The sequence below is a fragment of the Neopelma chrysocephalum genome, unplaced genomic scaffold (assembly GCF_003984885.1).
Source record: "Neopelma chrysocephalum unplaced genomic scaffold, ASM398488v2 Primary Assembly neopelma1_252, whole genome shotgun sequence".
Taxonomy (NCBI): Eukaryota; Metazoa; Chordata; class Aves; order Passeriformes; family Pipridae; genus Neopelma; species Neopelma chrysocephalum.
Genome location: NW_020897914.1, coordinates 510,506 through 537,292, shown reverse-complemented (window position 1 = coordinate 537,292; position 26,787 = coordinate 510,506). Strand labels below are relative to the sequence as shown.

Genomic DNA, 26,787 nt, shown 5'->3' with positions numbered 1-26,787 from the left:
CCTCCTCCAGCCATCACTGCTTCCCACCTCCTCCAGCAGCAGCTCTCCCTCTCCTCCTTCTCCTGCCTTTCACCCATGGGTAGATGTTTTTTCATTCAGGGCTTCCCGAGTGGCCAGTGGTCCAGCACAGCTCCAGGCAGGAAGGCGAGCATCTCCCAGGCACCCCTCCGGCTTTGCTGTCCCTCGTCCAGCACGGCTGCGCCCTGGCTCTGCCGCACCTCCCTGCGCTGTCTGTGGGGTGTGTGAGCGTGTGTGTGCGTGTGTGTGTGTGTGTGCGTGTGTTGGACGTGGTGCTGTCTTCTCGTTACACTTGTGTTGTGGGGGGCACGGACAGGTAGGGACGTCACAGGTGGGCTGAGGCTTGCACGGGCCCCCTCACTGCATGTCAGGCGCCCTTTAGCCTGGGTTTCACATCACAGAAAGGGCTCAGGGATTCTTCTTGAGCACATGCTAGTTCTGCCTGGTCTCACCATAGCTCCTTGGGCATCTCACCCCATTGCTACAGCCCAAAGCTGCAGTGGGGCTGCTCCTCTCAGCCCTGCTCTCCCACCCAGGACACGCTCCCCATCACACTGGGCTATTTTCCTCCCTGTGATCCATTTTAGAGACCTAGAGGACAACTCATGCCCTTTATGGAGGAAGAGGTGCCAGCCCAGAGGCACAGAGAGGCTGGGCTGGGGCAATGCAGGGCCCCAGGCTGTGACATCCTGGCTCCCATGCCCTGGACAAGGACTAGTTGGTACCATCCTAAATTTCAATGTAAGGGGCTAAGGATGGCAACAGTGGGTGCCTGAGGGGCAAGGGGAGGCTCTTCCAGCGTGGAGGCAGCTTCTGGCAGAGATAGGACCCGTGTCTGTCAGGGACCAGACACAGGTTCACTGGCCAGGGCCAGGCCGTGCTGCCTGTGCCACAGGCGAGATGCAGCCAGGGGAAGGGCTTCCTCTAGCCAGAGCCGAACCGTGCCTGAGGCCAGCAAACCTGCAGAGCAGACGGCTCGGCTGGGGTCGGGGCCAAAGGAGAAAGGGCTGCCCGCCAGATGCTGCCGCGCCTGTCCCCGGCACAGAGGCCACCCCTGCCGTCTTACCAGCCGCACTCTGGCCAGCACCGCGCTCCTGGTCAGGACCCTGGCACCCATCCCCTCCACCACCGCCCCGGGACAAGGAACACAAAACGGAGGTTTAGGCACGACTGGGAGCCCCACCGGAAAGGAAACTCCACAGGGCAGCGGTGGCACGGAAGGCGGGCACCGGCGGGCAGCCCGGGCCTGAGGAGTAGGAGGGAGGGAGGGAGGGAGGGAGGCCGCACTGCCCGCCCTGCGATTCCCGCCGGGGTGGGGGTGGCGGTACCGCGGGTCCCGGCCGTCCGTGCGCACGTGAGGCTTGTTCGGTTCTGAAATAAATGTGGCATTTAACGCAAATTCCGTGCGGCTGAGGCTCCTCACTGCGGCCGGCGGGGGGAGGCAGATGAAGCGGGGGGGGGGGGTGGCGGGGGCAGGGGCGGGGGCGGGGCCGGGCCGGGCCGGGGCCGGGGCCGGGCCGAGGCCAGGCCGGAGCACCGACCGGCAGCACGGCAACGCTGCCCGGCCCTGCTTGCGACCGGCCGAGGCGGCCCCCGCGCTGCGGCCCCGCAGCGGCCTCTGGCGCACGTGCGCCCCGTGGGCGGGGCCCGTGACGTCCCTTCCGCTCCCGCCCCTTCGCCGCCGCGCCGCGCGCCCACTTCCGGCGCCGGAGCGGGCGCCGATCGGCGCCGCGGGGGTTTGGCGGCGGCGGGAGCGGCGGCGATGGATCTGTTCGGGGACCTGCCCGAGCCCGGCGGCGCCGCGGGTGAGGCCGCGACCCGCGCGGGGCCGCGCCACCCTCCGGCCCTGCCCGGGCCCGGCCCGTGGCCGCGCCTGGGTACGGCCTGACAGGCCGCGGGCCCCGCCGGGCCTGCTGCAGCTCGGCCCTGGGTAACGGGACTCCTGCAGGGGCCTGAGGGGCGAAGGGGAGGGTGAGGGGGCGGGTTAAATACCACTGGAGAAATTGCAGGGTTTGAGGGTGTTTTGTGGTTTTCTGTTCACTTGGGACTCGATCCCCTGCGGTTTAAGCCGTGTTGGAGCCTTTTCCTTCCTTGTGCTGCTGATGAGCTCAGTGGATTGCTAGCAAAAAAAAAAAACAAAGCTGTTTTCTAGACAAAAGTTCATCTTAGCCCCAGGCTAAGGTTGTTGTGCTTGTGTAGCAGCTGTCAAAGTTAGAGATGGGAGAAAGGTAGCCCAAGCTCTCCTGGTTTACCCCACCTGTGCTCGCTGGGGAGGGGGCAATCCTTCCAAAAACCACCCCCAGAGCGCCTACAATGGGTCCTGACTCTGCCCTGGTGCCTCGCAGGGAAAGATGTCCAGAAAGGGCCTCTGCTCTTTGAGGATCTCCCGCCATCCAGCAGTGCCGACTCAGGTATGGGTGCTCTGTTCCTGCCATTATTTTGGCTTTCCATGTTTTTTGCACCAGCATCTCTTTGAGATGAAACCTGCGTAAACCCTGTTCTTTGTCAAACAGGCTTAAGGCAGTAGGGTTATCAGTACTGGTGTGCAGACCAGCTGCATCCTGTGTGGTTTTAAAACCGGGGTGTTATAGATGTTCCACATGTATTCTGTAAAACGTTTCGTTCCCTGAAACAAATGTTTACATTTGTTAAATATCACTTTTGTTAAATATCAGGCTTTGGTTTGCCTGACCATCCAGTGAGACAAGTAGAAGTTTGGCTCACTTTGGTAAACTGGCATAATTTGTGTAACTCAGGAGGGACATATACGGAGCATTGTTCCCTCGAAGAGACGAAGGGATTTAGTTCTTTTTTCCTTTTTCTTGTGCTCCAGGAAAAGGAGGCTCTTTGCTCTTTGATGATCTCCCACCAGCCAGCAGTGGTGACCCAGGTAAGGAGCTGTGTCACTCACCAGCCTCTGCTGAGCCACCCTTCTCAGGAAAGCCCACGATGCAGCCTGTTGTGTTGGACACACAGCAAGTTAACCTGGTGTCCAGGTCAGCTGACGCTGGTCGTGGCAATCTGTTTGTGCCCCAGTTGTTTAAATCAGGATTCTGAATCTAAAAAAGTAAAGTTAGGCCTGTTCCCACAAGTACATCTCTGTCTTTTGGGGACCCCCCCATTGTCTGTCTGAAAGCTCCCTGTTTTGGGAGGGAAGGTACGTGTGTGCCCTGGTGCTGCCATGGCCCTGGGTGCATTTCTGCTGTGGGCACAGGCTACCTCCTTGTTTCTTGCTGAAAATGACTTCAAACCCAGACTGCTCCTCTGTCAAGGCTTTCTACATGCAGCCATGTGTTTGCTTTCATGTGGGAGGAGGTGAGCTAATTCACTATACTAAATGAGACTAAGTCTTCAGAAGGAAAAGACCAGAGTTCTGACGTCGTGGGAATCAGGTTTCGCTTGCTAGCTTTAGTTTGTAACCTGGCTTTTGAACCACCTAATGCATATTCAGAGTAATAAAATGTTTCTTTGCATTGTTGTGGGCAGAGTTTATAGCGAAAAATAATAACAATAATAAATAAATTAGAAGTATTCCTGCCACATATTCCAAACTGTATTGTTAACTTCCTGAGCAATTAACCGCAAAAAAAGGCTGGTAGCTAAGAAAAAAACCAACCTGTGAGTTGTTGGGGAGAATCAAACAGTCTGCCAGACAAACACAGCTGTCCTGTGTCTGAGGTGGAGTCACACAGCGTGAAGTGGTAAAATCAGCACTCCCTGGGTTGGGCAGCGATGTGTGCCATGGGTTGTACACACTGAGGGAAGCTCTGTGTGTGCATTTGTGGTTGGTTAGGGTTTTTGTTCTGGGCACTTAATGCTGTGTAAGAGTGTGAGCCTGCACCCCTGAGTGTGCCTTGGTATAAAAGGACTTGCTGCTGAATTTATGCAAGTAAAACAGAGCTGGAACGCTTCAGCCACCTGCATTTTTGCTTTCTTTCAGCCTCCAGTGCTACTGAGCAAGTCTCATCAGCAGGGAGCCAAGAGAAAGGGCAGAAGAGAAAGTCCTTGGAGGAGGAGGAGGAAGAGAAGAATGGCAGGGAAGAACTTGTGGAAAAGAAAGTTTGTAAAGGTTTTCAGACAATTTGAAAACAAATGTACTCAATTTGTACTTTTAGCATTGGGCTGAGTAAGTCCAGAACAAAGCTAAGCTTTGGTTCTTCAGTCCGCTTGCCTTTTCAGTCTTTCGTAGGGAACAAACTGCTGCAGGGCTCTGTGGAAGCTGCTTAAGCTTCCTGGCACTCTCTGCCTTCTTCCCCTGGGCCTCCCTACCGTCCCTGCTGAAGTAGGAGAAGCTGAGCAGCAGGCACCTCAGCACTGGCAGGATAAGTGCCTGTGCTGCCAAGAGGGGGATTGGCAGCCTCTGGAAGGCTAGAGCCACACCAGTTTCTTTTGCCACATCCACAGATCTCCCTACTGACTGCTAAGGAAGCCAGAGAGGGAGAGAGAGAGGCTTGATTCATACAGGGCCTTTGATTTAAGTGCCTGTGTGCTGTGTTGTGGCTTTGGGAATAAGATATGTTCCAGCGCACAAAGGAAAGGACATGTTCTAGGAACAGCAGACCTGGATTTCCTGTCCTTAGCACCCTCTTTAAAGAGGGTGTTCTACTTAATCTGCAGGTTCAGTGCCACATGCTTCTCCTGCCCACCCTGTCCCCCACCCCTGTTTGGTAAGAGCTCTGTCCGATGCCCAGCAGTCCTGCTTGGCTGCAGGTGCCTGCCAAAATTAGCTGCTTTTAGAGCTGCTGACCTTGGGGGCCTGTAAAAACCCATGTTACAAAATAAAATGCCAGATTTGTTTTTGCACTATGAGGACCGCAGTGCCAGGACAGGGTTCTGAAAGCTGAGAATGTCCTGATTTTTTTAGCCTTAGCTAAGGAGACGGAGGAGTTTGATTTGCGTGCACGTGTCTGCTTTGTTCCCCTTTAGGATCAGTGGACGTTCTTGGACTGAAGGGTTACGTGGCAGAGAGAAAAGGTGAGAGAGAAGACATGCAGGATGCACATGTCATCCTAAATGATATCACCGAGGAATGCCGGCCTCTGCCCTCCCAAATGTAAGTGGGCCCCAACTGCCAGAACACCCATCATGGGGATGAGGGAGCTCCAGCTTGCTTCAGCTAAGCCCATGAGATGATCCATTTTGCTTTGAGCAGGCACTCGTCCTGCCTGTGCTGTGGTGTGTGGTTTGGGCTTGTTACTGGGAGACCTGTGATGAATCATCGCTAGCTGTGTTGCCAGGGCTAGTGTAAACAAATACATTATAGTAATTTACATATTATAAGTATATATATTATATATATAATATATATATTATAAGTATAATGTATTATAACAAATACATTATAAGTAATCAGGCCTTGCCTGGGGGCTTATAAATGTGTAAAGCTCAAACTGTGGCAATGGAGAATGCTGGAAGAAGAGAAGATGGATGTCAGAAGTTTCTCGTTTGAAAAGTTTAAATCTCCAAGCAAAGTAACACATCTAAGTGTGTTTAAATGGGAGTGTGTGTATTTAAAGGAATGTTCTCAAACATCACCCTGATATTGAACTTAGCTTCTGAACAAATACTGTCCCAAGAGCTCCGTGTGCTGAGGGTTCCGAGTTTCTTGTCTGTAGCATAGGTGGAACAAGTTTAGGCAGGTACTGAAGGATTGGTTAGACTGTAGATGTCTGTAGTGCTGGGGAGTTGCAGTGTCCCTGAAGTGAAATGATTAGCTGCTTTTATGCCAAGTTGTAATCTATATGCTCTTCTGCCCTTCATTTTTTTGTGGGGTGGAAAATTACAAGCAAGTTCTCAGCTCAGTGCTAGAACATGTAAACCATGTAAATGTGAACTCAGACCTGCTACATTTGTGCCTTGGAGAGCAGGGTTTATTTGATCTGGCTGACACAGTTGTTATGGAGAGGAATGTACTCAATCCCACTCTCTGGCTAATGGCCTTTCTTAGCCTCTTTCTGCTACTTTTTGTTCCCTCACAGCACACGTGTCTCGTACTTTGCTGTTTTTGATGGCCATGGGGGAGTCCGAGCCTCGAAATTTGCAGCACAGAATCTGCACCAAAACCTGATTAAGAAATTTCCTAAAGGTGAGAGGAATGGAATAAGGGCTGTAGGACAACCATCCCTTTTTGGGACGCCACATTGTGGCAGTGGGTAGGGAAACTGATGTGTTTGGGTGTAGTTCTATATTTCCCATCCCCCATTCTCAGTGGGCTTGCAAGACTGCACTGCCTCCCAGGGAAGAGGGCTAGAAGCCTTTTTGGCACAAGAGTGCAAGTAGCCCATTGTGAACTGCTAAGCGAGTGTGAGATGTGCTGTTGCCAGTTTTAGCAGTGCCACTTCATGTGTGAAAATACTGGAGAGGTTCATGTCATAAACTCTCCGTACACGCTACTGCACAGATTTCTGGTAGGGTGAGCCCAGGATGTGCCCCAGCTGCTCTGCACAGGGTCTGAGAGATGCACTGAGGTCCACTGGGTGTTGGATGAGCAAAGGGATGGACTGGGATAGGTCAGATATGTTTTGGTTGGAGCTTAGTTGCAGTTTTCTCTGTCTGGCAGGTGAGGTGGTCAGCGTGGAGAAAACTGTGAAGAGATGCCTTTTGGACGCCTTCAAACACACAGATGAAGAGTTTCTAAAACAGGCATCCAGCCAGTAAGTGCAAATGCTTTCTGTGTGTTTGTATTTCTTAGCGTGCATCTCCAAGGTCTGAGTTATGAGCAGGGCAGAGGAAACCTTGAGTCGTGTCTGTGCTTTGGCAAAACTCCACACAGCTCCATTTTGTCAGGCTGTGACTCTGCCAGCTGAGTGCTTGCTAGAATTAGATCACGGCATGTTCTGGTCTTACTCTGTGGATAGTGGTCTATAGGACCCCTTAGACTAAAATACACATTCATGGTGAAGGAAGGAAGCAAAACATGTCCACCTCTGTCCTTACCAGGGCATCTTGTTTGCCTTCTTTTTAAAGACTTGCCATGTTGCTAAATTGACTTGTCCCAGTTGACTTGCCTAAGATGGGATCTTAGAGGCCACTGAGCGCAGCTTTCTTTAGAGCTTTGTTTGCCAGGCTGGAGCACATCTCTGAGGTGGCTTTTAATGCACTGTATCAAAAGACCTAGCTCTCCCAATGTAAATTTGTCTTGCTTTCTTGAACTCTTTTGAAAACAGAGATGTTGATGAAGAATGTCCCTCTGTGGGGTAAATGCCAGCCTGCCTCACAGCTGGGTGTGCAGTGCCAAGCACCCTGACCTCTCAGTCTACCCTGAACTGACACACCAACTGTGTGGACTAGGGAAGATATAGATTGTATTTAAAATACAATCACTTTGTTACCAATCCTACTCACATTTGCAGGTTTTTTGTTTGTTTGGGCTTTTTTACTACTGTTATTTCATAGTAATACCTCTATCACTGATGGAGAGACTGTTGATGCATTCGATTCCAAGATTCCCTGAAAACTTTCAATTTGAAGTAAATTGCAGACTGACTCAGTCTCTTAAGCCTAATCAGAACAGCAAGGTTGACCAGGCAAAAGGAAGAAGCTTCCTTGAGTCTGTTACAAGAGTGTCATTCCCAAACCAGCCTCTGGTCAGAAACGTGACTTATGGCAAAGGCACTACAAAGGATCACTAGTGATAGCTGTATTGACAATTAAATTAATCATCTTCATTCTTCATTCACACCTTCAAATTAGGAGAAACTGGATAAAATATATCTGGAAATCAGTCTCTCAAAGCTGATTTCAGTGAAGAGTGGCATCATGGCTGGGCTTCTTTGTGGGGAAGACTAGTCTGGCAGCTGTAATCTAAGAAATGCTTCTCATTTTACCTAGAGCTCTAGAGATAAAAGCTTAACTACAGCAAGTGAAATACCAGGAGAGCAACTGAGTGAGTGGTGTTGCTGTTGAGGTGAGGTGGGGGGGAGAAGTATTGTTACAAAAGGAAGGCAAATGTAAGCAAAAAACAAGGCAGCTCTGCTGCAGGGCTGGCTGTGCCTTCCTTTTGCTGCAAAGAAGGAGCCTCCCAAGGAGGAGCATGGGGTGCTTGTTTGCTTGTGATGCTATAGGTCCTGGGCAGTCGTCAAAGCTTAGCCTGTTCTGCTCACAGATGAGGTTTCCTGGGAGCTGAATGTGAGGAAGGGTTGGTGTGGGTGCTGTGTCTGGCAGTATTTACAGCACCTGGGCATTGGCTGTGCACTCAGAAGTCAGTGCTCTGTGCAGTTCCTCTGTCCTTGTCCAGTTTGCTGTTTACCACCAATAGTTTCCCGAGCTGCTTGCAGGCAGCTGCTGGGGGCTTGTGCTGCCTGACTGCTGCGTGTTGGCGCTCTTCCTTGAGTCCCCAGGAGCACTCTGTGACTAACTTCTTCAAGAAGCTTTATTCCCCCTTAGTTATCTTATTTTTATTCCCTTCAGGAAGCCAGCTTGGAAGGATGGCTCCACAGCTACTTGTGTCTTAGCTGTCGACAATGTTCTCTACATAGCCAACCTCGGGGACAGCCGGGTAAGCAGAATGGAGAAGCCCACTGCTGGCATCTTTGTTCTGCACAGAGCTTTATTTGCCCTTAAGGACGAGGTATTTGTGTACGATGTCCCAGTTGCCCTGAGCTTCCCAGCTGTTCCTACAAAGCATCTTGTTTTGGGTGGGTACAGGGTATTTCTTTGTTGTCTCCCACAGTGTAAAACAACTGTGTGTAGAAGCTCTCTCTTGGTGGTGCTTAATATCTCACAGTATCTAGAATAGAATATTTCAGTTGGAAGGGACCTACGACAATCATCTGGTCCAGCTGCCTGACCAGTTCAGGGCTGTCCTAAAGTTACAGCATTGTCCAGATGCCTCTGGAACACTGACAGTCTGGGGGCATCAACCACCTCCCCAGGAAGCCTGTTGCAGTATTTGGTTATTCGCTCTGTAATGTCCAGTCTGAACCTCCCCTGGCACAGCTTTGGGCCGTTCCCATCAGATCATCACCTCCCTCTCCACGTCCCCTCCTCAGGAGGCTGCAGAGAGTGATGAGGTCGCCCTTCAGCCTCCTTCTCTCCAAACCAGACAAACCCAGAGCCCTCAGCCTCCTCCCAGGACATGTCTTCCAGCCCTGGCACCAGCATGGTTTTCCTTCTCTGGACACATTCCAGTACCTTCACATCATCTTTAATGATGGGGCCCACCCTGGCACACAGGGCTCCAGGTGAGGCCACACTAGTGCTGAGCACAGTGGGACCATCCCCTCTCCTGCCCTGCTGGCTACCACTGGTTCCTACCGAGCTGCTGCCAACCAGCATCCCCAGATCCTTTCTGCAGGGCTGCTTCCCAGCTGTTCCTTTGTTTATACTTGTGCTTAGCGTCACTTGGTCTTGGCACAAAATCTGGCACTTGGACTTGTTAAATTTCATGCCACTGACAGCTACCTGGTCCATCTATCCAGATCCCTCTGCAAGGTCTGTTGTCTCTCCAGAGTCAACAGCACTCCCAGTTTGTCATCAGCAAACTTGCTAGTGGTACGTTCAACTCTCGCATCGAGATCACTGATAGAAGTACTGAACAGCACCTCCCATGGTGGACTGAACCCTGAGGAACACCACTAGCCCAATGTAGCCCCATTCACTACAACTTGGGGCTTTCTCTCCAGTTGTTGTTGCTGCCATTGTGTTGTTGTTTACTTATGGTGGTCTTTTGTCAGCACAGGCGATTCTGTGTCGTTACAATGAAGAGAGTCAGAAACACACAGCCTTAAGCCTCAGTAAAGAGCACAATCCCACCCAATATGAGGAGCGTATGCGGATACAGAAAGCTGGGGGCAATGTCAGGTAAGTGCCTGAAGGGTGTAAGTGAGCAAATCTAAACCCTGGCCTAATATTGGGCCTGAGCACTGGGTTGTGGCAGTTTCCTGAGCTCCATACGCATGCTAGTGAGAGCCTGGAGAGAATTTGGTGCTGCCTGTGGGAGACACAGTGGTGCCTGAGGTGTGTAAGGACTTGGTGGCTGGAGTTGGTTGATGGGGGCTGGTTTTCCAGAGACTTACGATGGCCAAGGCAAGACCCATGTGAAAGCCTGGCAGTGGGATACCAGCATGGACATGCTTAAGCTTCACCTACAGACTTGGACCTACAGACCTGGACTGGATTGCTGAAGAAGTTAGTGCTTTCTGCACACTGTGATGCTGAACAGAAGTCATTGCCTTGCCTGCAGCATGACTGCTCTCAGCTTGTCTTGTGAGAGGGGGGATGGAGGGCACGAGAAGCCCTCAATGTCAGTTGGTGTTGCTCCCCTGAGGTTAGCTGATGCCCTGAGACTGTCTGCAGTAGGAGGGAGGTTTCTGGAGTGAGAACCCTAATGTTCCTGTGCAAATAGGAGTTTGGGCTCTTTGGGGAGCTGTTGCCCAACACAGCAGCCATGTCTGATTTCCCTGGCTAGGTTCTCTCCCTCCTTTGAAGGCCGTTTCTTGATTTAATGGCATCCTTACAAAGAGAGGATTCAGTGCAGGTGAAGTATTGTCCTGCCTGTGGAGGCAGAATGCCCCCCGGGGTGGGGAGGGGTGGGCTCAATTCTGTCATGCTGCCGTGTCTGGAGCGCTTTATTCCCCTTATCTCTGGAGAGCACATGCTGCTGCTTATGCTTAGCACTGATCTATCTTTGCACACAGCAAAGAGATGGCCTAGTGTCTGTTAGCTTTTTTCAGAACTGGTCCCTGGCTGCCTGGGAGCCTCTCCCACTGCTTGTAGTTCAATATTTTGGACCCAAGAGATAAGTCACAAAATGTGTGAGCATCAGGTCTCTTCTCTGTGATGTGCCTTGCTTCTTGCTTTTATCTCAAGCGGGGCTGCTTGGACTATGAGATGAATGAGCTTGTGTATTCCCAGAGGGCAAAGAAGAGCCTTTTTGGGGAGAAGATGCTAGATTGTTGGAAAGGTGAAGTGTGGGAAGCTGTTTCTATCGGGAACTTGATTTAATTAAAAAAGTTTAGCAAACCAGGCCTGATTCCTAAGGAGGATTGTAACTTGGGTTTCACAGAACTGGTTGATGCTAAAGGCCAAGTGATCAGGAGAACATGCCATGGTTTTCACTCCTGGGAACTGCCCATAGCCCAGCCAGTCTGTAGGGTTTGGTGTCCTGATAGGGGGGGGCTGCTGTCTCAAATCTGCTCTTGCCTCTGTCACTCTGTGTTTCTATGGAAGTGCAGTTCGCTAGATATCTTGCCAGAAAGGAATCTCTGTATTCAAACCTATGCCTCTGGGAGTTCAGCTCACATATAACTCTGCTTTCTAGGCTAAGCAGGACTTGAGTTAAAACAGGGAGACAGAAAACAGCCTTGAAGTCTCCTGACTTCATTTCCACCTCATCACTTGTTTCCCAGAGCTTCACGCAAACATCCAGAAAGGGAAGGAGACTGAAGGGAAGATGTGAACTTGCTGGGGAAGTGGGTTACTGTTTGTATGAGGCAGCTGAACGCACCACGACGTGTCCCCATCAGGCAGTGCAGCAAAATACACATGTGTGGGGAGGGCTTTCAGTGTTTTCTTTCCCTGTGCAGGGACGGAAGAGTCCTAGGAGTGCTGGAGGTTTCCCGCTCCATTGGGGACGGCCAGTACAAACGCTGCGGTGTTATCTCTGTGCCAGATATCAAACGCTGCCAACTCACACACAACGACAGGTAAAGTGTGCCCATGCACTGGGGGTTAGCTGAGTCCCTGCTCTGCTCAGCACAAGTAGCACAAGCTGCACAACCCTGTTTGCTCTGCTGTTGGGGCCAAGGCACTTCAGACTGATCCCCAGAATTAGAGGATGCTCTTATTGCTGATGTCTCTCTGCTCATGTTCCTTATCAGTACAGTGGGATAATGCTGCTGCTCTGCCAAGATACTGTGAAGGCCCCTGTTGGAGGAACCAGCCTCATAGCAGTCACTGCATACATGAGCCTTAGATGTTCTTTGTGCTCTAAGTTCACACACCAGTGTTCAAGCAGTTGGTTAAGGCTTAACTTCTTAGAAGTCCATCCTGTCCAAGAGTTGTTTCTAGCAGCTGTAGTGCCCATAAATACCATCACATTCGGCTCTGATATCTGAAGATTTGAGATACTTTTCCTTAGTGTGATTGGCAGTGACAAATTGCAGTGAGCTTTCGTGTCACTATGGCCCTGCAGGCTCTCAGAGGTGAGAGTGTAACCCAGTACTGCTGCTTTTTCTGGGATTAGAGTTCCATATCACGGGATCCACTAAAATATTTCTAAAGATACTCTGAGTATCAGGCTCTGAAACGATGTCTTCAGAGCCGTGTGCAGGCTGACCACCTCTGTGGGTTGGTTGTAGTTTTCCTTGTCTGGTGATTCTGGTTAGGGCTCCTGGTTAATACAGTTCCATGTGCAGGCAGGGAGTAGTGCACAGTGGGCTGTCTCCCCCATCCTAGGATCCCTCCTAGGATGCTGTCCTTGCCTTGGGCTTTGTATCCCTTCAACCCTTTGTAGCCTGTGGCAATACTTTTTGACAGAGTTTTCCCATCACAGTTCTGCTGCTTGCTTTTCTTTTGAATTTATGTATTTAAATTATCACGTAGCTCAGAAGTGTAGAAATGTAAAGGCTTTAAAGCGATGCACACAAAGGATGAAGCTGTATTTCTCTATTTCCTTGCATTAGGGGCTTCATAGGGAAAATATGTGAATGAAAAGGACTCAAAGGAAAGAAGTAGTTCTTAGAGAAATAATGGAGCTTTCCAGCAGGGTGTTGAATGTGGTGTTGGCAGGACTGCCAGAGTGTCCTGATCTAGGTCATACATTCGTTACCTGGCTCTTTGCCCTGTATTTTGAATTCCCTCAGCTCCATGATAGTAGGTTCAGAAGGATTTTCAGATAAGCTTTATGGTATCTTTCCTTTGCAATGGAGTGTGGATGTTCATAAAATAAATTGGAGGGATTTTGCTGTAGCCGAGGAGCCAAAGATTCAGCCTTGGAACCTGTCTCCACTTGATTTCCAGGTTCATTCTGATAGCATGTGATGGCCTCTTTAAAGTCTTTACACCAGAAGAAGCTGTGAACTTCATTGTGTCCTGCCTGGAGGTGAGGAGAATGCAACGTGGGGGCTGGGTTTGGCAGTGCAGGGGGCATCACACAGACTTCTGCCAGGGTATCCTCCCTTATTCCCGATGTTGTCTGTGTTTGTTTTGCTTCCCCACGCTTGGAAAATACAATTTGCTCGTACCTGCCTTTGCTGGGGGCAATCAGTGTCGTGTTTCCTTGTCCGAACAGGATAAGAACATCCAGATGAGAGAAGGGAAGCTGGAAGCAGACGCTCGATACGAAGCTGCGTGTAACAGACTGGCCAACAAGGCAGTGCAGCGAGGCTCGGCCGACAACGTCACGGTCATGGTGGTCCGGATAGAGCACTGAGGGATGAGGTGCGGCGCATGTAAGGAAAGGGAGAGGTCTGTCTGTGTGCATATGTGGCCGAGGGAGGGAGGGTCCCGCTCTTCAGTGTAAATAAAGTTGGGTTTTTTTCTAATAGTCTTAGCTCACTTAGCTAGCAAGGTTTGCTAAGTGGCTGCCAATGTGGATCAGCCTATGCAGACAGCTCCTGTCAGCCCTCTGTGAATGTCTTGGCAACCACAGTAAACCCATTTGGCAGGGATGCTAGCAAGAGGCATCTGGGAGCATGAGCTCTGCCAGCTGTTTGAAATGGGGCAGTTCTGCTGTCCATTTCCTTGAACTTTGTGCAAGGTTCTGGGAGAGTCCTGAGTTCTTACGGCTCTGTGGGAGCTCCTGGACAGACTGTACTCTACAGGCTGTTGGTACTGTAGCCACTGGCTTGGGGTGTGGTGTGGGCTGTCCTCTTTGTGCTGGGAAGGAAATCTTTTGACTCTGAAGCTGGGCTGTGAGGTTGCCTGCAGCTGAGGGACACGAACACTGCTTGCAGAGCAGCAATGTACCTGCCCTCTGCTTGCAGAATGTGTTGAGAGTTTTACCCCACTGCTGATATGGAAAATGTGGCTGGAGTTTGCTCCTGATATTTTTTGGGAAAAGTGTTTTCAAATACACCTGCCAGGCAGCTGAGCTACAGGCCTGCTCCTCAGATAGCACAGGCAAGCACAGAGCCTGCATCTCAGGTTTTAGGTACTTGTTGCTAATAAACGTCCAGTATCTGATCCTGACCCAGTGCCTCTACCAGCTGTTGCTGCAGACAGTGTGCTGTTTTCCAGAGAAAATTTGGCTTAAGACCAAATGACAGAACGAAAGCTAAATGGATTGGACCAAAGCACATAAATTTCTGATTACATAGCTTTCCCATGCTGTGGGTGAACCGGGGCAGGGAGGGAGGTGAGCCAAGGGGTCTGCGTGCGGGTTACTTGCACAACCTCCTTGCTGTGAGGAGGCAGTTGCAGTCCCAGGGAGGTGGGCAGGTTGATGCAGTGGTATCTGCCATTTTGTGCATAGCCCTGGACAGGGCTGTGAGGCTTCCGAGACTCATTTCTGTTATCTGTATTCCCAGAACTTTGGGAGGTGGTCCCAGATCCTGGGCTATCTGTTTAGTGGAGCACACAAAAGCTGTCCTGTTGTTTGGACAGGTGGGTTGACCATCTTTCATGGATTTCTGCTCCAGCACCAGTCGGTTGACACAGCCTGGCTCACACTAACTCTCCACATCTCCTGCAGAGGACTGAGGAAGGAACTGGGTGTCCGGCACAGATTTTGGGTAGTGCTTGCCCTCTGCCAGCTTGTTCTGCTCCCAGCCATTCCTGTGTACTTTGATATAAGGTTGCACTGCAGGATGAGCTGAGATCCCTTTGTTAGCAACACACTCTGCTGCTTCTGCTCACAAAAGCCAAATTTGGAGAGCCCAGACAAAGTAGCACAGAATTACTTCAGACTGTGTAGCAAAAGAAACCCTGATGGCAGATCTCAGAAGAGCAACTTGTCCTCCTTTCTCACCTCTCCCTTTTTCCACCTCATGCACTGGGGAGGGCTCTGCCCATGCTGTGAGAGCTGACATGCTCCCAGCTCTGTGGCTCCCTCCAGGAGGCCCCTCTGCATTCCAGTGTGAGCTGGTGAGAAGAATGTCAGCTTGTTCTTCTCTGACTGTCTTCCCTTCCTCTCCCTCCTCTTAAAACGCTTCTTTCCTTCCCTTTAGGAAGAATTCAGAAAGCACAGCTCCAGTTAGGATCGGAATATGCAGCATTATGGTACAACAGTAGTTGTTGTGGTTAATAATAATTCCTGTAAAATGTCAGTTTTTCAGGGCAAAGGGGAAAAGAAAGTGCTATGGACCAGGTCTCACCATGGTTGGGAGTAGCCAGACAGTTAGAAAGGCAGGTTCAGCCCCAGCTTTAGTGGAAGTAAAAAAATTACTTGCTTGAATTTCCTGGTAGGGTGGGGTCTGCAGGAGGTTTCCTGAAAATGCACTCGCCTTGGCTCAGTGCTCAAGCAGCATCCTGCTACTGAGCAGAGCTCCCAAGATCACCCTTCAGGGTGGCCCATGTGCAAGTGCTCTGCATACAGGTCTTCTCCCTTGGAGCTGACTGAGCTTCTGTCCCCTCCCAACACTTAAATTACCCCTCTAGTACCTCCAAATTAATCAGCTCTTTCAGTTTTGTGTTGGAGTGTGCTGGGCTCCTGATACCTCACAGGCACAGGACAGCTTACAGCCAGGCAAGCCCCACTCTTGAACAGTGAGTCCTTTTGTAGCTTTTCAGGTGTGTGTAGTAGGAAGAGAGGCAGCTGATCAGAGTGAGGCTCCCTTGGCTTATCATGCATGGGGACTGGGAGGTGATGCCAGGGCCAACCTCCTTGGTTGGGCAGGAGCTGCAGGGGCCTCATCCCTGCCAGGAGGCTGCTGCCCACCGGATCAGCTGTGGGAGAAGCACAGCTTTGCTTTCAGATAGAAGCTGTCTTTGCCCTGAGGGAGAAGTCAGCATTCAGACTGTACAGCTGGAGCCTAACCCCCCTCGTCCCCGGGTCCAAACACCCTTACCCACAAATCGCTGCAACAGCTACTTCACGAGGCTCCTCAGGGAGGTGCAGCCTGTGGAGAAGAGCAGGCAGGGCCAGAAAAGCCCTCCTGAGCAAGGTTCAGCACTGAGAAGATGCCTCCTCCTGCCTGTGTGCATGGATCCCTGGGGGAAGGTGGGGCTTGGGTGCAGCTCAGGCTATCTTGAGGTGTTGCTGGCACAACTTGCCCAGTACTAAGTGCTACTAAGAAATCAAGCGTCCGGGTCCTTCTCCCACAGCCCTCGCTCAGTCATGTAGCCCTGTGCCCATCTTCAGCTCAGGCAGCTATCGGAGCTGGAGCAAAGAGCGTATCTGTGCTGCCCACAGCCTGGGCCCCGTGCCATGGGCAGGGAACGCCTGGCGTGGAAAGCCATGTCACCAGAATTTGCTTTAATCAGATGTGCCACGTTACTGGGACATTGCTTCAAAGCGTGGAGGATGTTTGCTTCTGCCAGCAAACATTCACTGCTCATACACTGCAGGGCAGCTAAAGTGATCCATAATCTGGTTTGGGCTGCTAAGACATTGGGCAGGGGAGGGAAGTCCACTGAGGGCAAAAAAGGAGGTGGGGGGCTTTGTCCCAGGCATGGTGGGAGCTGAGCCCTGAGAAGGCAACCATCTGACATCTGCCACCTGCCACTGTCAGCAGCATTTTCCAAGATAAATTTCCAGGCCTAGCCTTTAGTTAAAAGTGAATGCCTTTAGGTCCTTGTCAGGCTGTTTTATTATCATCATCTTCTCCATGATCTTTTGTTAATCTTCAGCTGGTTCTGCACCGTGAGCAGTATCAGACCGGACTGCAGTTCCTGCAATAGCAAATGGTCTTCCCTGGGCTCGGTGCTGAGCAGGGGAGATGTGATCGTGGCTGGCAGAGGGAAGGGTCTGGCTGCTCCTGGCACAGGTTCAGTGCCCTGCTTGGTGCCTCTTCACACCCCCAGCAGAACGGCGCTGAAATCGGAGCCACTTCGAACAGTGATGGGAGAGCCTGCAGCGTTCTCCACAAAAACAGAGGCGTACTGCCCGGCCTGGGGGGAGAGAGGGCTTAGCAGGGCTGGGACACCTCTCTTGGGCACCAGGCACGGCCTGGCAGAGCCAAGGAGAGATCTCTCCCCTGTGCGCAGCAGCTGAGAGGTGGAGGTGCCCACACCCTTCCTTCTGGGAAAAGAACATCACAAGGCTTTTGGGCAGTCCAGCCACAGTCTGTGCTACAGTGCACCAGCAGAGCTCTGCCCTGAGTGTCCTTGGGGCTTGGAGAAGCAGACCTGATGTCCAGCCCTGAGCTGGGGCCACAGAAGGCACCTTCCTGCCCAGTACTGTCCCCAGTAGTGCTGACACCACTAACCTGCAGGTAAAGGACTCCGGTGACAGAGATGGTGAAAAGGTCACCCCTGCTCTCCAGCTGGGACGAAGTCTCCAAATTTCTGCAGAAGAGGGAGGGTGGTGCTGGGGAGAGCATACCCCCTCCTTTCCCAGGGATGCTGGACTCCTTCCCCTCTCCCTGGCCCAGGGAGATGCTGGACTCCTTCCCCTCTCCCTTGCTGTGCCCTGCCATACCTGTTGTGCTGGCAGCGGGACTGCACACAGATCAGCACGCGCAGGCGTGTCCCCCGGCACACCTGCCTCTTTTTCGGCGGCTCCCTGTGCACTGGGACAGAGCCGGGGGTGAGAGCCATCCCAGACCACCCCGCCAGGGCCAGGGGGCTGCCCAAGGGCTCACCGATGTGCAGCGTGGTGGTGAAGGTGTAGTACCCTGCGATGGGGGCTGTGTACTGCCCACTGGTCAGGTTCAGCCCTAGGCCACGGTGAAACATCTTCTCCCTCTCAGGCTGGGATAGGGAATGGCTGGAGTTAGAGAAGGAGTCCCGGCGCCTGGGCGGGTGTCCCCGCAGACAGGGAAGAGGGGCAGGCTGGGCACTAACGATGTAGAACAGCTGGAGCTCCTGTCGTGTTCTCTGCTCCACAGAGATGTCTTCGCGCGTTCGGCAGTGGAAGGCTGCGTTCACGCGATGATGGGCCCAGGCCTGGGGGCTGCGTTCTTCCTCTTCCTTACGACCTTCCCAGGCTGTCCTCTGCACCTCTGCCTGCTCCTTTGCCATTCCTGACCCCAAACCCCACCAGGGTTCGGCGTTAGGAAGGAACCTCCACTTTTCCAGGCTCTGCCGCCCAGCCCTACTGTGCTCGGGTCGCTGTCCCCCCTTCGCTCCCGCCCTGGCCTCCGACTCCCGCCCCGGTACCTCTGAGCAGGATCTGCAGCTCCCTCAGGAGCTCCACGGGCACGGCGGGGGGGTCCAGGGCAGCCCCTGGCACACTGCCCTGCTCCGCTGCCGGGGGCGGTTTTCCCGGAGAGCGGCCGCCCGCCGGTGCCGTGTCCGCCCCCGGCCCGCCGCGGGCCCGACCGCCGCTTCCCCGCCCGGGGCTCCCGGCCAGCAGCATCCACGCCTGCCGGGAGTCCACGCCGGCCGCCCCCGGCCCTCCGCGTCCCGTCGCCGCCGCCGCCCGTCCCGCAGCTGCTCCCAGGCCCGGCGGCCGCTCCCGAGCTGCCCGCGGGGGTTCGGTGCTGGCGCCGGCGGCACAGAGGAGCGCCAGGCACAGCTCCGACAGCCGCATCCCGCCGCCGCCGCTAGCGGGAGGGCGGTCCGGACCCCGCCTCGGGCCCGCCCCACTGCCGGGCTTTGCCCTCGGGGCGCGGGGACATCTCGCGTTTAAAACCCCGCGTGGCCGTGGGGAGCAGCGCGGGGCTCCTAAAGTGGGAGGTGCCCACCCCGCCCTGGGCACGTTTAACGTTTCTAAAATAGCGAACAACCGAAGGCGGGACAGCTAAGCCGTCCAGCCGTGCTGGCTGTAGGTCCGGCCGACAGGGAAGCGTCGCTTTGTGCTGGGGCAGCAGTCACCGCACCAGGAGCAGGGAGGCGCCCGGGTGCTGGCTGCTTCGCCACGAGCGCAGATCGCTTCCCTGGGGCGCATGCTGCGTCTCACAGGAGAGAAACCAGGATTATGCACCCTGCCACAGGCTGCTCGGCCACCTGAGGACACAAAGCATCCAAAATGTGGCTTATCTCCTGTCATTCTGTGCCACAGGGCGCTGGGGCAAGTCTGATACTTAAATCTAAGCTAGAGAGGGGCTGGAGAGCTTTGGGTGTTGAGCAAGAGATTCCTCTGGTCCCACTTGGGTTTTTCCATGCTGGATGTCAGTGGAATGGGGAAAGAGGCCGTGGCCCCCAAGCAGAACATCTGACTTTGATGGGATAGACCACACTTTGGGAGGCCATGTAATACCCTAAAAGCTTTAGAGTTTTGGAGGGGGGAAAGGCAGTTACAAAAAAAAAATTGACCAACCAAAAAAACAAACCACAAGCCAAAAGAAGAGAGCATTAGCCAAAGCGTGTTTATAAGGAGAAGCCTTTTCCCTGCAGTGGTGGGGAAACACACTCCTGCTGCCCCAGCCAGCCTGGCACAGGGGCTTTCCATCCCTCCTCATGGGGCTGAACAGGCCGCAGGGAGACACGAGAGGGGAGCATGGCTGCATAGGGTGACATGCACTCCTACCACCCATGGTCACCCTGGAAAGCCTCTGTCCACTTGGAGGTGTCCATGAAGATGGAGGAGGAGCTGTGGAAGAGCCAGAGGCAGGGCAGGGAGCCCTCCCGTGTCCAGAGATCTTTGGCGCAGTCATACACCTCCATTTCTACCCGGTAGTCCCCATCCATGCCCTTCCAGTGGCCACCGGTGACAAAGAGACGGTCGCCCAGTGCCACCATCCCACCGTTCTCATGGAGCACATGCAGGAGCTGCACCTGTGTTGAGGGGCAGGGTGAGATGTGCAGGGACTCCTTGGTGACCTCCCACTCCCACTGCAAAGAACATCTATCCACCAGATGTGTCTCCCTGCCCCATCCTCTCTGTGAGGTTTGGGGCCCCTGGTGCCTAGTGCAGGAGGGATGGGGGAGCAGGGGAAGAAGGACTGGGGCACCCTTAGCTCCACAGGAGTTAATAGAGCTAAGGGATGAGTGGGCAGGAGGTAGAAGGGGTGCTGGCACCCAGGGGGAGCAGGTGAGAACACCTTCCCCACCTCCCTGGGAGGGTGATTTTGCCTGGCCCCACATCCCACAACCTTCTGCCAGATGTTGGCCTCCGGGTTGTACACGTAGACCTTCTTGGTGTTGTCCCCAATGAGGTAGATGAGCCCGCGCAGGGTGGCACAGCGTGGGGCCGAGAGGTACTTGGGGATGAAGGGGGATGTGATCACACTCCACAAATCTGCAAGGAGCAGGCATTAGCACAATGTCCCACCCTTGGCTCTCGATGCAGCTGCCAGTGACTGAAAAAAGCATCGCTGAGCCCATGGCTATTTCAGGGGGAATTTGAAAGGGAGAAGGCAGAGTAGCCAGGCAGACCTGCACCCACACTCCCCACCCCAGGCGAGAGTCTTGCATAAAAAATAGAGGGAATGGGGACATGGTTTGTAGTGGTGCTGTGGGATGGGGGAGAGGCTACCCAAGGAGGTGGCATTGTCACAGGGGTCAGTTTCTTCCTAAGGCAGGCAGCCTCCCCCACCCCTATGCCCCAGAGATCCCACTCCACTAAAGCTCAGGTCCAGGCTGTGTCAGATGTCTGCGACTCAGGTCCGTGCTGCCGGAAGCTGTGCTCCTGCTGGAGCCGTGTTCCCTGTGCCACAGCCATCACTGCACCCTGTTAGCACCTGCCCATGTCCCACAGGACCATGCCTGAAAGCACAGGGGGTCAACTGCCTGGGGTGACCCCCCTCACCACCCTCCCCAGGACAGTGTTGGTGGGTCGTGGTGGCAGGGTCCACTCTCACCTTGGACAGGGTTGTAGCACTGCAGGGTGAGCGCATTGTACTTGACGGCACAGGAGCCCACCAGGTAGAGCTTGCCCGAGCAGCTGGCGGCTGCAAAATTGCTCACGTACTTGAGGGCTGGGCTGATGGCGCACCAGCTCTTGTTGTAGGGGTCATAGCGCTCCACCTCCACTACATCCACCGTCGTCCCTGCAGGGTGACAGGACGCTGCAGCCACCCCGCTGCTCTGGGGCATCTGTGAACCCCCATCCTAGCAGCACCCACAGGGTCTTTGCAGCCTTACCCCCAATGACGTAGATCTCACCATTGAGGACAGCACTGGTGTGGTTTGTCCGGGCTCTCAGCATGGAAGCGATGGGCTTCCAGAGGCCGTCCCTGGGGCAGAAGCACCATGCCTGGGTTGTTGACCACGTATCATTCTGGGACCCCCGAGAGCCGCCTGGGGAGAGACGGGTCAGATGGGCCACCGTCTCTGAGTGCAGCTGTCCCTGGGCATCTCTTGCCAGCGTCCAGATTTGCCAAAGCAGGGAGTAAGAAGAGGACTTCACTCAGAGAGGAGCCCTAGGCCCCATGCTAGTGCCTCGTGCTCATGTTTGTCCTCTATCATCCACCCCTGTTTCTTGAAGATGCCCACCCTGCACTAGCAGCCCTAGAACCTACCTGTGACATACACATCGTTGTTCAGAGTCACCAGGGAAAAGCCCCATTTGTTGTAATCAGGGAAGTCGGGCAGAGCCATCCATCGCTCTGAAACCCAGCAGAATCAAGCAATGACCTCCCAGCCAGCAATGGCACTTTTTAAGCCACCCGAGTTTCAACCCCATCCCCCACCCCAACCAATGCCCCTCCAAACTGACACTAGTTTGGCAAGAGGTGATTTTGGGGTAGACAGAGGGTTAATTAACATGGGGGAGAGTGAAGGGGGAGGTGGGCACTTACTACTTTTGGGGTTGTAGAAGGCAAAGTTCCTGGAGGCAGCTGGCATCTCCAGCTCCCTCCCCTCATCTTCACCATCCTCCAGCACGCGGCCGCCAACCACCACCAGCACCTCCTCCAGCTTCTGTGGTGGGGTTGGGGCATTCTTCAGGGCACCAGTGTTGCTCTGCCCCTGCTGTAGAGGCCAGGGCAGGACAGTTAGGCTCCTCCCTCCAGGCTCAGGAAGTGGGATTTGGGGGCAGGGGATACCCACCATGGTGCAGGATTGGGCGATGAGGGCCTTGCTGGCATCTGAGTCACGCACAAGGGGCTCAGTGGCAAGTAGGTTCTGCAGGTACTGGTCAGGCAGCGAGACCAGGTGGGTCAGCTCCAGCAGCTCGGGCAGGAACTGAGCTCGAGGCCCCGGGTCGTGGCGTACCCAGCGCAGCACAGCCTCGACCAGGCTACGTTCCTCCTGCACCTGGAGCTGGTCGTTGGAGAGGTAGATGGCCAACCTCTCCTTGGAGAGCTGGAGGAACTCCTCCTGTAGAGAGACGGCTTCAAAGTTCTCCTGCAAGAAAGACCAAGCCTTGGAGGAGACCTCAGGGCAGCCGTGGCTCTCACCAAACTCACAGATACCTAGGCAGTTGGTGGCGTCCATCTGCTGCCGGAGGTAGCGGCTGCAGACCTTCTGGATAGCAGGGAAGTGGAGCTGACTGGAGGTCCGCATCAGCCCCTCCACGTTGTCCTGGTTGATGGTGACCTTCCCTGTGTAGGCGAAGTTGAGCAGCATCTCCAGTGCACTGGGATCTACCTCCTTCAGCTCCACCCGCGCCGCGATGCTCTCGGCAAAGTCTCCAGAGAACATGGCATAGAAGTAATGGCTGCAGAGGGCCAGGACGCCACGGTGGCAAGGGAACTCCTGCCCGCCCACCACCAGTGTCACATCGGCCAGTTTAGGGTTGGTGCGCAGCTGCTGCAGCCCCTCCAGCACGCCCTGGGCGTGTGAAGGCAGGCAGAAGTCAAAGTCGTCCACATTCCTCACCATGGTGCTGAGGATGGCCGCGGGGCCTGGCAGGCAGGCAGCACCCGATCAGAGCGAGGCGAGGGTTTCCCTGCCAGGAAAAGGCGATAGTGTCTCCCTTTCCCCCTGCCCCGGCACCCCCCTCGCTTTCCCAGCGCCCGAGTCACGATCAGCAGTGGTGGCAGAAGTGTTCCCCGCAGCGCCCCCATTCCCAGGCCATGTTTTCTCCTCCGCACGCCGCAGCTGCCCTGCTGGGGCTGCGACCGGCCTTTTGGGGGTGATTTGGGGCTGGGTTGAGGTCCCCCCGGTGCAGTCGCTCCCGCTCTCACCAGCGCTCCACAGCCCCGGCCGGCCCGCGGGAGGGAAGTGGTCACTGTCCCGGCGCTGGGCAGGGACACGCCACGCGACACGGGATTAGCCGGGACAGGGGGGCCACATGCTATTTTTAGGCAGCACCTGGACACTGCTCCCTGCTCTTAAAGGCACCGCACGGGCAGAGCCGTCGCCCCCGCCCATCCCCGTCGCCCCGCGGCGTTGCTGCCTTTAGTAAAGCCTCCCCTCGTGCAGGGGTCGGCTGGGCACCGTGCCTGGGGGTATCCGCTTCCACAGCAGCCCCCTCCGCCCTGTCTGAAGGCGGGGGTCCCCGCGATGCCCCTCCTCCCTCCCCCGGCCGGGACTGCCGGTGTAAATATAGGCCGTTATCTCACTCCGCGACGGCCGCAAACACGAGGCGGCAGCCGGGGACCGAGACACCCGACCCGGGGGAGGGGGGGATCGAAGTGCCAGGGCGAGCCCCCTCGCTCAGCAGCTTTCTCCATCGCCCCGGGAAACCTCGCTCAGCTGAAAGAGAACCGAGAAGGTGTTTATTGCATCCCGCGGCCTCCACAGCACTCCGTAGCCCGCCGGCATCACTCCTCCAGGCTGAAGATCTCGGCCTCTTTCTCCTTCCAAAAGGCGAAGCTGCGATCGATGTAGCGGCAAATCTCCTCCCCCTCCTCCCCGGCCTCCCCCGGCCGCTGGGCCGGGCTCTGCGAGGACCCGAAGTACCGTGCCTTGATGTCGTCGAAGCCGTCGCGCCAGCTGCGCCTCCCAGCCGCGATCTCGTCGGTGACGGCGCGGTGGAAGGCGCGCACCGCCCGCCAGCCGTGCCGGCCCAGCTGCTCGAACACCTCGAAGCAGAGCAGGTGGCGGCCGCGGCGCTCCTCGGGGGGCAGCTCCTGTTCCAAGATGCGGAAATAGCCCAGCATGAACATCTCCAGCGACAAGCTCTCGTACTTGGCTGGGCCGCCCCCCGCCGCCGCCACGAACTGCTCCGGTGACAGCAGGGCACGGGCGGGGGGCGGCGGCGGGGGGCGGTGGGAGACGGCGTCCCGCCAGGCGCCCAGGAGCCTCTGAATGGCCGCCCGCTGCCGCTCCAAGCGGGCCGCCCCGCGCGCCCCACTCCCCGCCGTCTGCTGAGGGTCCCCGGCGACGGGCCGGGGGGGCGCGTAGGCAGAGCGTCTCCAGTGGCTCAGGAAGAGCATCACGATCCGTTCCTTCCTTAGGCTGCCGCACACCGGCCCCGGCCCCAGCCCCGTGCCGCCGCCGTCAGAAAACGCTTCCTCGCAGCTGATGCCCGAGTCGCTGGCGGCCTCCGTCTCGCCGCCCCCGGCCGGCGCGGCCCCCGCCGCCCCCCAGGCGGGCTCGAAGGCGCCGCGCAAGCTGCGGACGCAGACTCCACATTGCCGGATCTCCCGCTGCGCCAGGCTGCCCGCCGGCTCCCGGGGCTGCACGTCGGCGGCAAGGGGAGCGGGGTCAGCGACAGGGGCGGCGGCGACAGCGCGGGACCCCCACACCCCCTCGGCGTGGCCCAGCAGCGCGGCCAGGCTGCTGACGGCGCCGGCCAGGCGGCCGCACCAGAGGGGCAGGGGCTGCCCGGGGGCGGGCGGGGGGCTGCGGACGGAGATGCTGAGCAGCGGGGCGGGCAGGAGAGCGCGTAGCTCCCGCACCAAGCGGCGCAGCTCGCCCTGGTACACCTCGCCGCGTCGCCGCAGCCGCAGGCTCTCCACCGCCCTCTCCAGCTGATGCAGGTCCGCCTCGGTCAGCAGCTCCCCGAAGGGGCCCAGCATGGCTTGGTGGGAGGGCGAGAAGCTCCAGGCGGCCACATCCTGCGGAGACGCCAGGTTAGCGACCCCTGACCGCCCGCGCCCCCTCCCCGCCCCGCGCCCCTCCTACCTGCCCTCCCGCCGCCTCGTCCCACAGCCGGGCCCGCAGCCGCCGCACCATCACCTGCCGCTTCCACTCAGGGATGAGCCGGCCCCGCTCGTCGTGCGTGGGCACAAGGGAGTCCACGTCCGCCTCCGCGGGGTCCGACCCAGGGGGTCCCTCCGGCCCAGCCACGCCGTCCTGCGCGAGTTAGAGTCACGGGGGGCTCGAAGGGCTAAACGGCGGCCGAGAGGACGAGCCGGGGCCCGCGGACCGAGCCAGCTACCTACCGGGTGGGCGAGGAAGGGCGCCGGGATCCTGGCCCGCTGAGAGGGCTTGCGGAACTTCAGCTCCGCCGGCACCGACCTGCTGGGCTCCATCCCCCGCCGGGCCGAGCGGCTGCCGGGGACAGAGACACGGGCCTCCTCCTGCGGGAGGGCAGCAAGGGGACGTGGGCCCCCAACATCCCCAGGGCCCCCCAGGCATGACCGGCTGACGGGTGACTCGACACATCACCTCACTTCTTGCAGGGAACCCTCCCCGGGGGAGACACACAGGTGGGTCTGCTTCCTTCAGAGAAGAAGCTGAGGAGTCCCCGCTGCCCCCTTTCCCCCAGGGATGCACTGCAACAAGGGCCGAGCCCAGGGCCACCTCGTGGCCACCAACCCTTCTCCGGACTTCCTATACCCTCGGCCTGCCCTCCCTCTCTCTGGAGTGATGGGCTGGCATTCTCTGGGGACATGCCCACTGCCCCAGCCCAGCGGGGTCTTACCTGCTGCGGGGGGCTGAGCTGGCCGCTGGGGACCCCTGCCGAGGTTAGGGGGTCTGGTCCTGCCTGCCCTGCCCTGCTCAGGGAACACCCAAAGGTGGGTGCAGCTGCACCCCCAAAGTCCCTGTGTGTGGAGGAATGAGCAATACAAGGTGTGGGGGAAGGCCAGAGTGGCAGGGCAGCCCTGGAGAGGGCAGGGGCCAGGGCTGCAGCGCTGGGGCAGGGCACAGAGGCATTGAGCATTGTATTAATATTTGATGGGGCATCGAGTGGCAGCACCAGGGCTCAGTGGGTGGAACTGGCAGTGTTCCTGGAGATAGTGGCTCGGTGACTTGGCTCCAAACCTTGTCCTGCTCCTGGGCCAATGGAGAATGGCTGAGGCTGGGGACAGAGGAAACCTTTTGCATTGGCTGGCACTGAGGGCAGGTTCTGGCAGTGGGTGGGGGATCTTTAGCAGAGGGACCTGCTGTACCACTGCCTGGGCATCTGTTACAGACATTAAGCCATGTTTGTGTTCTTCTCCTCCACCGCCATCCATTATATATGGCCAGGACAGACTCGTGGGGCTCACTTACATGTGAGAAATTCAATCGAGGGGTTGGAATAAAATCAAGAAGCAGCAGATCACAGCCTATAAACATGGATGGGCTGGCAAGGATCCATTACAGATTCAGCCTCTCAATCCATCCCTGGCTTCAGTGCGGGCTGACACTCGGCTATCATGGGGGGATGAGCCAATACCATCAAGCAATAGAGCCGCAGGGGCACGTGCGAGGAGGCGGCAGGGTGGGAAGTTGGCGCTGATGGGGAAACTCCTGCAGGGAGGGGCAGGAACAGCTCTAGGCTTCTTCAGAGGAGACCCCCTAAATACGAGGCCCAGCCTGGCTGGGGCCGCTTCTCCCATGGGCAGTGCAGGCAGGCGCCCTTTGGCCGGCGGCTGTCCCAGTGCTGTGTCGGCCCGGAGAGCCTCGCAATGTCCCTTTCCCTTTCCCCTTTCCCTTTCCCCTTTGCCTTTGCCTTTTTCCTTTCTTCATCTTCCCTTTCCCACCATGGGGATGAGCAAAGCAACACAGAACTACCAGGAAGGGCCACTC

General features: G+C 55.9%; 4 protein-coding genes across 4 annotated transcripts; 1 reads left to right on the top strand and 3 right to left on the bottom strand.

Moving 5' to 3' along the window:
- The first annotated feature begins 1,721 nt into the window (after positions 1–1,721).
- ILKAP (ILK associated serine/threonine phosphatase) lies at positions 1,722–13,515 on the top strand. Its single transcript, XM_027703858.1, has 12 exons — positions 1,722–1,823; positions 2,364–2,429; positions 2,852–2,908; positions 3,959–4,087; positions 4,945–5,071; positions 5,997–6,103; positions 6,578–6,671; positions 8,428–8,515; positions 9,698–9,819; positions 11,544–11,663; positions 12,979–13,060; positions 13,250–13,515. The coding sequence occupies exons 1-12, from the start codon at positions 1,781–1,783 to the stop codon at positions 13,388–13,390; spliced, it is 1,176 nt and encodes a 391-aa protein (XP_027559659.1). The 5' UTR covers positions 1,722–1,780; the 3' UTR covers positions 13,391–13,515.
- A 3,069-nt stretch (positions 13,516–16,584) lies between these two features.
- On the bottom strand, positions 16,585–18,157 carry ERFE (erythroferrone). The gene is made up of 5 exons (XM_027703924.1): positions 17,902–18,157; positions 17,700–17,808; positions 17,537–17,627; positions 17,325–17,403; positions 16,585–17,007 (listed from the first exon to the last, which is right to left on the bottom strand). The coding sequence occupies exons 1-5, from the start codon at positions 18,076–18,078 to the stop codon at positions 16,909–16,911; spliced, it is 555 nt and encodes a 184-aa protein (XP_027559725.1). The 5' UTR covers positions 18,079–18,157; the 3' UTR covers positions 16,585–16,908.
- Positions 18,158–19,344: 1,187 nt separating this feature from the next.
- On the bottom strand, positions 19,345–23,142 carry KLHL30 (kelch like family member 30). Its single transcript, XM_027703877.1, has 7 exons — positions 21,991–23,142; positions 21,741–21,909; positions 21,462–21,548; positions 21,085–21,240; positions 20,802–20,990; positions 20,094–20,239; positions 19,345–19,776 (listed from the first exon to the last, which is right to left on the bottom strand). Exons 1-7 carry the CDS (start codon positions 22,762–22,764, stop codon positions 19,525–19,527), a joined length of 1,773 nt encoding a protein of 590 aa, XP_027559678.1. The 5' UTR covers positions 22,765–23,142; the 3' UTR covers positions 19,345–19,524.
- Positions 23,143–23,584: 442 nt separating this feature from the next.
- ESPNL (espin like) lies at positions 23,585–26,192 on the bottom strand. Its single transcript, XM_027703718.1, has 4 exons — positions 26,166–26,192; positions 25,215–25,352; positions 24,955–25,125; positions 23,585–24,887 (listed from the first exon to the last, which is right to left on the bottom strand). Exons 1-4 carry the CDS (start codon positions 26,190–26,192, stop codon positions 23,649–23,651), a joined length of 1,575 nt encoding a protein of 524 aa, XP_027559519.1. The 3' UTR covers positions 23,585–23,648.
- Positions 26,193–26,787: the final 595 nt, after the last annotated feature.

Coding starts and splice junctions, on each gene's coding strand:
- ILKAP (XM_027703858.1), top strand. CDS start 1,781: ATGGATCTGTTCGGGGACCTGCCCGAGCCCGGCGGCGCCGCGG. Junction 2,430..2,851: donor ATCCAGCAGTGCCGACTCAG/GTATGGGTGCTC, acceptor CTTGTGCTCCAG/GAAAAGGAGGCTCTTTGCTC. Junction 11,664..12,978: donor CAACTCACACACAACGACAG/GTAAAGTGTGCC, acceptor CTTGATTTCCAG/GTTCATTCTGATAGCATGTG.
- ERFE (XM_027703924.1), bottom strand. CDS start 18,078: ATGGCAAAGGAGCAGGCAGAGGTGCAGAGGACAGCCTGGGAAGGTCGT. Junction 17,809..17,901: donor AGCTCCAGCTGTTCTACATC/GTTAGTGCCCAG, acceptor TCCCTATCCCAG/CCTGAGAGGGAGAAGATGTT. Junction 17,404..17,536: donor TCCCGCTGCCAGCACAACAG/GTATGGCAGGGC, acceptor CCTCTTCTGCAG/AAATTTGGAGACTTCGTCCC.
- KLHL30 (XM_027703877.1), bottom strand. CDS start 22,764: ATGGTGAGGAATGTGGACGACTTTGACTTCTGCCTGCCTTCACACGCC. Junction 20,240..20,801: donor GTGCTACAACCCTGTCCAAG/GTGAGAGTGGAC, acceptor TGCTCCTTGCAG/ATTTGTGGAGTGTGATCACA. Junction 19,777..20,093: donor AGGCCAACATCTGGCAGAAG/GTTGTGGGATGT, acceptor CCCTCAACACAG/GTGCAGCTCCTGCATGTGCT.
- ESPNL (XM_027703718.1), bottom strand. CDS start 26,192: ATGTCTGTAACAGATGCCCAGGCAGTG. Junction 25,353..26,165: donor TAACAGATGCCCAGGCAGTG/GTACAGCAGGTC, acceptor GCCCTCCCGCAG/GAGGAGGCCCGTGTCTCTGT. Junction 24,888..24,954: donor ACGAGGCGGCGGGAGGGCAG/GTAGGAGGGGCG, acceptor GCGTCTCCGCAG/GATGTGGCCGCCTGGAGCTT.